At 39.6% G+C, this 11,856-nt stretch overlaps 1 protein-coding gene across 1 annotated transcript; it reads left to right on the top strand.

Moving 5' to 3' along the window:
• The first annotated feature begins 4,236 nt into the window (after positions 1-4,236).
• Positions 4,237-10,659, top strand: LOC103908762 (uncharacterized). Its single transcript, XM_073927896.1, has 2 exons — positions 4,237-10,384; positions 10,600-10,659. Exon 1 carries the CDS (start codon positions 4,742-4,744, stop codon positions 7,853-7,855), a length of 3,114 nt encoding a protein of 1,037 aa, XP_073783997.1. The 5' UTR covers positions 4,237-4,741; the 3' UTR covers positions 7,856-10,384; positions 10,600-10,659.
• The last annotated feature ends 1,197 nt before the right edge of the window (positions 10,660-11,856 follow it).

Genomic DNA, 11,856 nt, shown 5'->3' with positions numbered 1-11,856 from the left:
ATATTTTAAAGCAAGTTGCAAGTGAAAGTCTGTGTGTCTGACTGAGTTTGCAGTACTGCTTATTTTGACCTCTTTGCTGGCTAAGAAAAGCTCATTTTCAACGTCCAATACAGAAAGTGATAAAAACAGATCCAGCCACTGAATAGCATTTTCTTTTTAACTTTAGACAACATTTCATGCACTGTTAAACATGTTAAAGCAAGTTGCAAGTGAAAATCTGTGTGTCTGACTGAGTTTGCATTACTGCTTATTTTGACCTCTGCTGACTGAGAAAAGCTCATTTTCAACGTCCAATACAGAATGTGATAATACCAGATCCAGCCACTAAAATGCATCATTCTTTTTGTTTTAGACAACATTTCATGCACTGTTAAACATGTTAAAGCAAGTTGCAAGTGAAAATCTATGTCTCTGACTGAGTTTGCATTACTGCTTATTTTGACCTCTGCTGGCTGAGAAAAGCCGATTTTCAACGTCCAATACAGAATGTGATAAAACCAGATCCAGCCACTAAAATGCATCATTCTTTTTGTTTTAGACAACATTTCATGCACTGTTAAACATGTTAAAGCAAGTTGCAAGTGAAAATCTATGTCTCTGAGTTTGCATTACTGCTTATTTTGACCTCTGCTGGCTGAGAAAAGCTCATTTTCAACGTTCAATTCAGAAAGTGATAAAAACAGAACCAGCCACTAAAATGCATCATTCTTTTTGTTTTAGACAACATTTCATGCTCATGCACTGTTAAACATGTTAAAGCAAGTTGCAAGTGAAAATCCATGTCTCTGACTGAGGTTGCATTACTGCTTATTTTGACCTCTGCTGGCTGAGAAAAGCTCATTTTCAACGTTCAATTCAGAAAGTGATAAAAACAGAACCAGCCACTAAAAAGCATTTTCTTTTTGTTTTAGACAACATTTCATGCACTGTTAAACATGTTAAAGCAAGTTGCAAGTGAAAATCCATGTCTCTGACTGAGGTTGCATTACTGCTTATTTTGACCTCTGCTGGCTGAGAAAAGCTTATTTTCAACGTTCAATTCAGAAAGTGATAAAAACAGAACCAGCCACTAAAAAGCATTTTCTTTTTGTTTTAGACAACATTTCATGCACTGTTAAACATGTTAAAGCAAGTTGCAAGTGAAAATCTATGTCTCTGACTGAGTTTGCATTACTGCTTATTTTGACCTCTGCTGGCTGTAAAAAGCTAATTTTCAACGTTCAGTTCAGAATGTGATAAAACCAGATCCAGCCACTAAAATGCATCATTCTTTTTGTTTTAGACATCATTTCATGCACTGTAAAACATGTTAAAGCAAGTTGCAAGTGAAAATCTATGTCTCTGACTGAGTTTGCATTACTGCTTATTTTGACCTCTGCTGGCTGAGAAAAGCTCATTTTCAACGTTCAATTCAGAAAGTGATAAAAACAGAACCAGCCACTAAAAAGCATTTTCTTTTTGTTTTAGACAACATTTCATGCACTGTTAAACATGTTTAAGCAAGTTGCAAGTGAAAATCTATATCTCTAAGTGAGTTTGCATTACTGCTTATTTTGACCTCTGCTGGCTGAGAAAAGCTCATTTTCAACGTCCAATACAGAAAGTGATAAAAACAGATCCAGCCACTGAATAGCATTTTCTTTTTAACCTTAGGCAACATTTCATGCACTGTTAAACATATTAAAGCAAGGTGCAAGTGAAAATCTGTGTGTCTGACTGAGTTTGCATTACTGCTTATTGTGACCTCTCTGCTGGCTGAGAAAAGCTCATTTTCAACGTCCAATACAGAAAGTGATAAAAACAGATCCAGCCACTGAATAGCATTTTCTTTTTAACTTTAGACAACATTTCATGCACTGTTAAACATGTTAAAGCAAGTTGCAAGTGAAAATCTATGTCTCTGACTGAGTTTGCATTACTGCTTATTTTGACCTCTGCTGGCTGAGAAAAGCTCATTTTCAACGTTCAATTCAGAAAGTGATAAAAACAGAACCAGCCACTAAAATGCATCATTCTTTTTGTTTTAGACAACATTTCATGCACTGTTAAACATCTTAAAGCAAGTTGCAAGTGAAAATCCATGTCTCTGACTGAGGTTGCATTACTGCTTATTTTGACCTCTGCTGGCTGTAAAAAGCTAATTTTCAACGTTCAGTTCAGAATGTGATAAAACCAGATCCAGCCACTAAAATGCATCATTCTTTTTGTTTTAGACATCATTTCATGCACTGTAAAACATGTTAAAGCAAGTTGCAAGTGAAAATCTATGTTTCTGACTGAGTTTGCATTACTGCTTATTTTGACCTCTGCTGGCTGAGAAAAGCTCATTTTCAACGTTCAATTCAGAAAGTGATAAAAACAGAACCAGCCACTAAAAAGCATTTTCTTTTTATTTTAGACAACATTTCATGCACTGTTAAACATGTTTAAGCAAGTTGCAAGTGAAAATCTATATCTCCAAGTGAGTTTGCATTACTGCTTATTTTGACCTCTGCTGGCTGAGAAAAGCTCATTTTCAACGTCCAATACAGAAAGTGATGAAAACAGATCTAGCCACTGAATAGCATTTTCTTTTTAACCTTAGGCAACATTTCATGCACTGTTAAACATGTTAAAGCAAGTTGCAAGTGAAAATCTGTGTGTCTGACTGAGTTTGCATTACTGCTTATTGTGACCTCTCTGCTGGCTGAGAAAAGCTCATTTTCAACGTCCAATACAGAAAGTGATAAAAACAGATCCAGCCACTGAATAACATTTTCTTTTTAACTTTAGACAACATTTCATGAACTGTTAAACATGTTAAAGCAAGTTGCAAGTAAAAATCTGTGTCTGACTGAGTTTGCATTACTGCTTATTTTGACCTCTCTGCTGGCTGAGAAAAGCTCATTTTCAACGTCCAATACAGAAAGTGATAAAAACAGATCCAGTCACTGAATAGCATTTTCTTTTTAACTTTAGACAACATTTCATGCACTGTTAAACATGTTAAAGCAAGTTGCAAGTGAAAGTCTTTGTGTCTGACTGAGTTTGCATTACTGCTTATTGTGACCTCTCTGCTGGCTGAGAAAAGCTCATTTTCAACGTCCAATACAGAAAGTGATAAAAACAGATCCAGCCACTGAATAGCATTTTCTTTTTAACTTTAGACAACATTTCATGCACTGTTAAACATGTTAAAGCAAGTTGCAAGTGAAAATCTGTGTGTCTGACTGAGTTTGCAGTACTGCCTATTGTGACCTCTCTGCTGGCTGGGAAAAGCTCATTTTCAACGTCCAATAGAGAAAGTGATAAAAACAGATCCAGCCACTGAATAGCATTTTCTTTTTAACTTTAGGCAACATTTCATGCACTGTTAAACATGTTAAAGCAAGTTGCAAGGTAAAATCTGTGTGTCTGACTGAGTTTGCATTACTGCTTATTGTGACCTCTCTGCTGGCTGAGAAAAGCTCATTTTCAACGTCCAACACAAAAAGTGATAAAAACAGATCCAGCCACTGAATAGCATTTTCTTTTTAACTTTAGGCAACATTTCATGCACTGTTAAACATGTTAAAGCAAGTTTCAAGTGAAAGTCTGTGTGTCTGACTGAGTTTGCATTACTGCTTATTGTGACCTCTCTGCTGGCTGAGAAAAGCTCATTTTCAACGTCCAATACAGAAAGTTATAAAAACAGATCCAGCCACTAAATAGCATTTTCTTTTTAACTTTAGGCAACATTTCATGCACTGTTAAACATGTTAAAGCAAGTTGCAAGTAAAAATCTTTGTGTCTGACTGAGTTTGCATTACTGCTTATTGTGATCTCTCTGCTGGCTGAGAAAAGCTCATTTTCAACGTCCAATACAGAAACTGATAAAAACAGATCCAGCCACTGAATAGCATTTTCTTTTTAACTTTAGGCAATATTTCAAGCACTGTTAAACATGTTAAAGCAAGTTGCAAGTGAAAATCTGTGTCTGACTGAGTTTGCATTACTGCTCATTTTGACCTCTCTGCTGGCTGAGAAAAGCTCATTTTCAACGTCCAATACAGAAAGTGATAAAAACAGATCCAGTCACTGAATATATTTTCTTTTTAACTTTAGACAACATTTTATGCACTGTTAAACATGTTAAAGCAAGTTGCAAGTGAAAATCTGTGTGTGCTGGTTCCAGTGTAATACCCTTTTGATCCACTAGGTGGTAGTGTTCTGTTAATTTTATCATTATTTTAAGAAGTGACCTTTCACCTAAACACCAGCCATTTTGAAACATTCAGTCGATGCTGACAGCCACACGGTCTCTCAGACCTTCATCTGTCTATTCATTTTGTATTTCCTAATAGAAGCTTTGTCTGTAAGTACCAAAATATTTTATAAGGATTTTGTGTGCATTACAAATTAATATTGGGGACATATTTCATGCTAAATTTTACTTAGTAAGATTGCTTTAGATCAGCAGTTTATGCATCCACATCATTATAGTGATATTGTATGTGCGTTTCATTCGATTGTACAGTAATATTTCTCAAATTCTTATTTTGTAATGTTTGTTTTCTCTCTGTATTTCAGTTTTACTCTGTTCCACATACATTTGAAGTGGTGGTCACAATAAATCCATATTCAGTTCAGTATCTCAGTGGAAGGAGTTGTCTATCTGTCTAGTTGAAGAAGGGGAACTCTTTTACGAGGGCAGAATAGTAAAAAGACAAATACTGATCGACACATTAATGAATAGAAGATCAAGTTCAGCATTCATTTCAGAATGTCTTCATCTGAGAAACATAGTCTAAGAACAAGATCGGCATGTACTCGATCATCAAGACACTCAAGCAAGTCTGCAGCAAGTGCAGCAGCATTGGAGGCCCGTGCGAAGGCAGAAGCTGCACTAACTAGAGCCACATATGCACAAAAAGAGATAGAAGTGAAAGTAAAGCAAGCTCAAGTACAAGCTCAGCTTAAAGTGGAGGAGGCTCGTCTGGAGGCTACACTAAATGCACTACAACAAGAAAGAGAGGCAGAAGCGGCTGCAGCTGAGGCATCAGTGTTTGAGGCTGCAGCAGATATAAGGGGTACAGATCAACTCTCTGATAATCAAGACCCACATTCTTCACACAATTCTCTGCAAAGAACTAAAGAATATGTTGAAGACCAGCAAAAATATAAAGAAAGTTACATGCCAGAGTTTGCAGAAACCACTGAACAGAAGCCAGTAGCTTCTAATCTGGTTGATGTTCAACAGCCTCAACCTATCGAGCAAGATAATTCATTTCAAAGTCTGCCAGCAAGACAGTCAGCAATTAAAATTGTCACTAATGCTGCTACCCCTCTTATCCCTACCACTCAGGCTGGAGCGATCAAAAAAGAAGGTGCAAACACATCATTGTTTAAATCAGCAGTGCCGGATGTACTACCTCCAAGACACAACGCTTCACTCACAAGCCCCCCACACTCACATTGCAATAAGCACTATAATGCTCGCTCAGAAGTGTTTAAGCTTGCAAAGTTTCTAGCTCGACGTGATCTTCTGACAGGTGGGCTTTCAAGATTTAATGACAAGCCAGAGAACTATTGGGCATGGAAGTCCAGCTTTTGCAATGGTATTGAAGGACTTGATCTTAAACCTAGTGAGGAACTAGACCTACTTGTTCAGTGGCTGGGTCCAGAATCGACTGAACATGCAAGACGCATTAGGTCAGTTCATATTAGTTATCCTGATGTTGGGCTCAGCATGGTCTGGAAACGGCTAGAGGATTGCTATGGTTCAGCCGAAGCTATGGAGGCAGCGCTCTTTAACAAGCTTGAATGTTTCCCTAAGCTGTCAAACAAGGATCATCAACGTCTCAGAGAGCTGGGAGACCTACTCCTTGAATTAAAGATAGCCAAAGCTGAAGGTTATCTGCCAGGCCTGACCTTCTTGGATACTTCAAGAGGCATCAGCTCCATCCTAGAGAAACTGCCATTTAATTTGCAAGAAAAATGGATGTTGCAAGGAACTCGTTACAAACAGGAGTATGGAGTTAGTTTTCCTCCTTTTTCATTCTTTTGTGATTTCATTTGTGGTGAGGCCCGCATGAGAAATGATCACAGCTTTAAACTGACTACACAAAATGTGTCATTATCCAGATTTGAAAAATATCCAAAGGCAATCAGAGCTCCTGTTACTGTCCACAAAACAGAAATTGACAATGCCACTCAAAGAAATGAATTTAATAGGACAAATGATAACCTCAACAGACAATGTCCTATTCATAAAAAGCCACATCCCCTCAGAAAGTGTAGAGGTTTCAGGGAGAAGACCTTGCTGGACAGGAAAGCTTTCCTCAGAGAGAACTCCATTTGCTTTAAATGCTGTTCCTCGACTACCCACCAGGCAAAGGATTGTAAGGCAGTAATCCAGTGCTCTGAATGCAACAGTGACAAGCACATAGCCGCTCTACACAATGGTCCAGCCCCCTGGTTAGAAAAAAAGGATACAGAACCTTCAGCAGATTATGGCGGGGAGCAGGAAGAATTTCTTTCCCCAGTTGCAACATCTTCCTGTACAAAAGTATGTGGGGATCCAAATAGCAGAAAGTCATGTTCAAAGATCTGCTTGGTAAATGTATATCCAGAAGGTGAGCCTCATAACAAAAGGAAGGTTTACGCAGTCATAGATGATCAGAGTAATAGGTCTCTGGCGAGATCAGCCTTTTTTGAGATGTTTAAGGTTGAAGACAACACAGCACCTTACATGCTCAGAACATGTGCGGGCATTGCAAAGACTGAAGGACGAAGAGCTGATGGATTTATAGTAGAATCCTTCGATGGAAAGACATCTCTTGCTCTTCCATCACTGATAGAATGTAATCTCATCCCAAACAACAGATCAGAGATTCCTACTCCAGAGGCAGCACAATACCATAGTCATTTAAGATCGGTAGCCTCTAAAATTCCAAGTCTAGATCCAAAGGCCAAAATTCTGCTTCTGCTCGGGAGAGATCTCATTCAGGTACATAAAGTGGAGGAACAATGTAATGGACCACTACATGCTCCCTTTGCCCAGAGGCTGGCCCTTGGGTGGGTGATAGTTGGAGATATCTGCCTAAACGGAGCCCACAAACCTGCTACAGTGGATGTTTTTAAGACTCACATCTTAGCAAATGGACGCCCCAGCTACATGAGTCCCTGTCCAAACAGCATGTTTGTGAAGGACTATTTCAGTCTGCACAATGAGCCAAAAACTTCATTGAACCCCAAGCAGAAAACCTTATCAGTATCTGAAGAATGCTCCATTGGAGAGTCAGTTTTTCGCTGCACAAAGAATGATGAAAAAACAGCTCCCTCCATGGATGACTTGGCATTCTTGAAGATTATGGAAGATCAATTCCATCAGGATGAATCCAATAGCTGGGTTGCCCCTCTACCATTCCGCAGCCCTTGGCAGCGCCTCCCGAACAATAAGGTTCAAGCCAACAATCGTCTTATGTTGCTGACACGCAAACTAAGAAAGCACCCAGAGGTAAAGGAGCACTTTGTGGATTTTATGGGCAAAATCTTTGAAAATGGCCATGCAGAGTTGGCACCACAGTTACAGGAAAATGAAGAGTGCTGGTATCTGCCCATGTTTGGGGTGTACCATCCTAAGAAACCTGGAGAGATAAGAGTAGTGTTCGACTCCAGTGCACAACATCAAGGAGTGTCACTAAATGATGTTCTCCTCACTGGCCCTAATGCAAACAATAGCCTTTTGGGGGTATTACTGCGATTCAGGAAAGAACGAGTAGCAGTGATGGCTGATATCCAGCAAATGTTTCACTCATTTGTGGTAGCAAAAGAACATCGTAATTTCCTACGCTTTCTTTGGTATGCCAACAGTGACTTAAACAGTGAGGTGTGAGAGTATCGCATGCGAGTGCATGTTTTTGGTAACAGCCCATCTCCAGCAGTTGCCATATATGGACTCAGAAGAGCTGCTCTCACAGGCGAGCAAGACTATGGATTTGAGGCAAGGTACTTTGTGGAAAGAAACTTTTATGTGGATGATGGCCTTACCTCCTTCCCCACAGAAGAGGAAGCCATCAAACTGCTCAAAGACACTCAGGAAATGCTGGGCCAGTCTAATCTGCATCTTCACAAGATTGCTTCTAATAAAGTGGAAGTTATGAAAGCATTTCCTTCAGAGGATCTTGCAAAGGAGTTAAAGAACCTAGATCTGAATACTGGACTCCCATCAGTCCAAAGAAGTCTTGGAGTGAGTTGGGACATGAGTGAAGATGTGTTTATCTTTCAAGTTGCAGATCAGATGAGACCATACACCAGACGTGGGGTTCTGTCAACGATAAACAGTTTGTTCGACCCATTTGGGTTTGCTGCACCTGTTGTCATTCAAGGCAGACTTCTACTCAGAAAACTAACCACAGAATCTTGTGACTGGGATGCACCTCTATCAAGTGAGAAATTCAAGGAATGGAAGAATTGAAGAGACTCGTTAAAGAAGCTTGAGCTTGTCAAAATCCCTCGCACATATGCCACCATCTCTCTTCATCAAGCGCAAAGAAGAGAAATGTGTGTCTTCTGTGATGCGTCCACAAATGCCATTGCAGCTGTCGCATACAGCAAAATTACCAGTATAAGTGGTAATGTAGAAGTTGGATTCATATTTGGCAAGGTTAAACTAGCTCCGCGACCAGAGATCTCTGTCCCTAGACTTGAACTGTGTGCAGCTGTTCTGGCTGTGGAAATAGCTGAAATTATTGCAGATGAAATTGACATCAAGCTGGATGTTGTGACATTCTATTCAGACAGCAAGGTTGTCTTAGGTTACATCTGTAATAGATCCAGGAAGTTTCATGTGTATGTGCACAACAGAGTGCAAAGGATTCAGAGGTCCACGCACCCTGAGCAGTGGAAATACGTCCCAACTGATCAAAACCCTGCTGACCAAGCCACAAGATCTGTTCCAGCAGCTGATCTTTCCCATAGCATGTGGTTGACTGGTCCCAGATTCTTGTTTAATACAACACAGGAAACGTCTCACACAGGTCCCTTTGCCATGATACATCCAGATTTGGACATTGAAGTACGCTCCCAGGTTATTTCCTGTGCCACTCACACTTCAAGAAGAGAGTTAGATCCCAAACGCTTTGAGAGATTCTCAAGCTGGCATACACTGGTTCGGGCAATAGCCAGACTTGTGCACATAACTCATTCTTTTCAGAAGGATAACGATAAAAGCACTTGTAGAGGCTGGCACATATGTGACAAACCCTGCTCAGTAGAAGACCTTGAAAGAGCGAAGTCCATCCTCATCCATAGTGTACAAGCAGAATGCTACTCAGAAGAGCTGAAATGCCTTAAGGGAGGCAGGGGCATTCCAAAACAAAGTCCTCTTTGCAATCTAACACCTTATGTAGACGAACTCGGCCTGCTCAGGGTCGGTGGCCGCCTCTCGCAAGCGAGCCTTGATAGAGATGAAGTGTGCCCAATAATTGTAGGGGTGGATATTTTTGGACCTTGGATGGTCACCTCACGTCGAACTAGAGGAGGACAAGCAAACTCAAAACGCTGGGCAGTCTTGTTCACATGTATGAGTACAAGGGCTATACATATAGAAGTCATAGAATCAATGGATAGCTCAAGCTTTATCCTTCAATCTATGCTACAAGGAATCGCACCATCAAAGTTATCCCATGAGGTTTTGATCACCTTTATGGCGGAAGTCACAGCTATAGTTAACAACCGTCCACTAGTGCCTGTGTCTACGGATCCAGATGCTCCATTAATTCTTACCCCAGCAACTCTACTGACTCAGAAGTCTTCAGCAGTTCTTCCTCCGCCAGGAGAATTTGGCGAGAAGGATCTCTTTGTTCGTCAGTGGAGACAGGTTCAGAGCTTGGCCAATACATTCTGGAATCGTTGGAGGAAAGAATATCTTGCCACCTTACAAAACCGCAGAAAATGGCAAAATGAGAGCTCCAATCTACAAGTGGGAGATGTTGTGCTGTTAAAAGACAGCCATGCTAAGAGGAATGACTGGCCCATGGGAATTGTGATGGAAACATTTCCTGGGAGAGACGGGAGAGTAAGAAAGGTTGAGGTCAAGGTGGTAAAAGACGGAGTGTCCAAGACGTTTTTACGACCTATATCGAATGTTGTTTTACTGTTGTCTCCAAAGACTGAGTAAACATAATATGAATATCATTGATGGCGTCTTCCAGACACCAGACGGGGAGTGTGCTGGTTCCAGTGTAATACCCTTTTGATCCACTAGGTGGTAGTGTTCTGTTAATTTTATCATTATATTAAGAAGTGACCTTTCACCTAAACACCAGCCATTTTGAAACATTCAGTCGATGCTGACAGCCACACGGTCTCTCAGACCTTCATCTGTCTATTCATTTTGTATTTCCTAATAGAAGCTTTGTCTGTAAGTACCAAAATATTTTATAAGGATTTTGTGTGCATTACAAATTAATATTGGGGACATATTTCATGCTAAACTTTACTTAGTAAGATTGCTTTAGATCAGCAGTTTATGCATCCACATCATTATAGTGATATTGTATGTGCGTTTCATTCGATTGTACAGTAATATTTCTCAAATTCTTATTTTGTAATGTTTGTTTTCTCTCTGTATTTCAGTTTTACTCTGTTCCACATACATTTGAAGTGGTGGTCACAATAAATCCATATTCAGTTCAGTATCTCAGTGGAAGGAGTTGTCTATCTGTCTAGTTGAAGAAGGGGAACTCTTTTACGAGGGCAGAATACTGTGTGTCTGACTGAGTTTGCATTACTGCCTATTGTGACCTCTCTGCTGGCTGGGAAGAGCTCATTTTCAACGTCCAATAGAGAAAGTGATAAAAACAGATCCAGCCACTGAATAGCATTTTCTTGTTAACTTTAGGCAACATTTCATGCACTGTTAAACATGTTATAGCAAGTTGCAAGTGAAAATCTGTGTGTCTGAAAGAGTTTGCATTACTGCTTATTGTGATCTCTCTGCTGGCTGTGAAAAGCTCATTTTCAACGTCCAATACAGAAAGTGATAAAAACAGATCCAGCCACTGAATAGCATTTTCTTTTTAACTTTAGGCAACATTTCATGCACTGTTCAACATGTTAAAGCAAGTTGCAAGTGAAAGTCTGTGTGTCTGACTGAGTTTGCAGTACTGCTTATTTTGACCTCTCTGCTGGCTGAGAAAAGCTCATTTTCAACGTCCAATACAGAAAGTTATAAAAACAGATCCAGCCACTAAATAGCATTTTCTTTTTAACTTTAGGCAACATTTCATGCACTGGTAAACATGTTAAAGCAAGTTGCAAGTAAAAATCTTTGTGTCTGACTGAGTTTGCATAACTGCTTATTTTGACCTCTCTGCTGGCTGAGAAAAGCTCATTTTCAACATCCAATACAGAAAGTAATAAAAACAGATCCAGCCACTGAATAGCATTTTCTTTTTAACTTTAGGCAACATTTCATGCACTGTTAAATATGTTAAAGCAAGTTGCAAGTGAAAGTCTGTGTGTCTGACTGAGTTTGCAGTACTGCTTATTTTGACCTCTCTGCTGGCTAAGAAAAGCTCATTTTCAACGTCCAATACAGAAAGTGATAAAAACAGATCCAGCCACTGAATAGCATTTTCTTTTTAACTTTAGACAACATTTCATGCACTGTTAAACATGTTAAAGCAAGTTGCAAGTGAAAATCTGTGTGTCTGACTGAGTTTGCATTACTGCTTATTTTGACCTCTCTGCTGGCTGAGAAAAGCTCATTTTCAACGTCCAATAAAGAAAGTGATAAAAACAGATCCAGCCACCGAATAGCATTTTCTTTTTAACTTTAGACAACATTTCATGCACTGTTAAACATGTTAAAGCAAGTTGCAAGTGAAAATC

This window comes from Danio rerio, chromosome 17 (assembly GCF_049306965.1).
Source record: "Danio rerio strain Tuebingen ecotype United States chromosome 17, GRCz12tu, whole genome shotgun sequence".
Taxonomy (NCBI): domain Eukaryota; kingdom Metazoa; phylum Chordata; class Actinopteri; order Cypriniformes; family Danionidae; genus Danio; species Danio rerio.
Note: the sequence above shows the minus strand (reverse complement) of the source record. Positions and strands in the feature narration are given on the sequence as shown.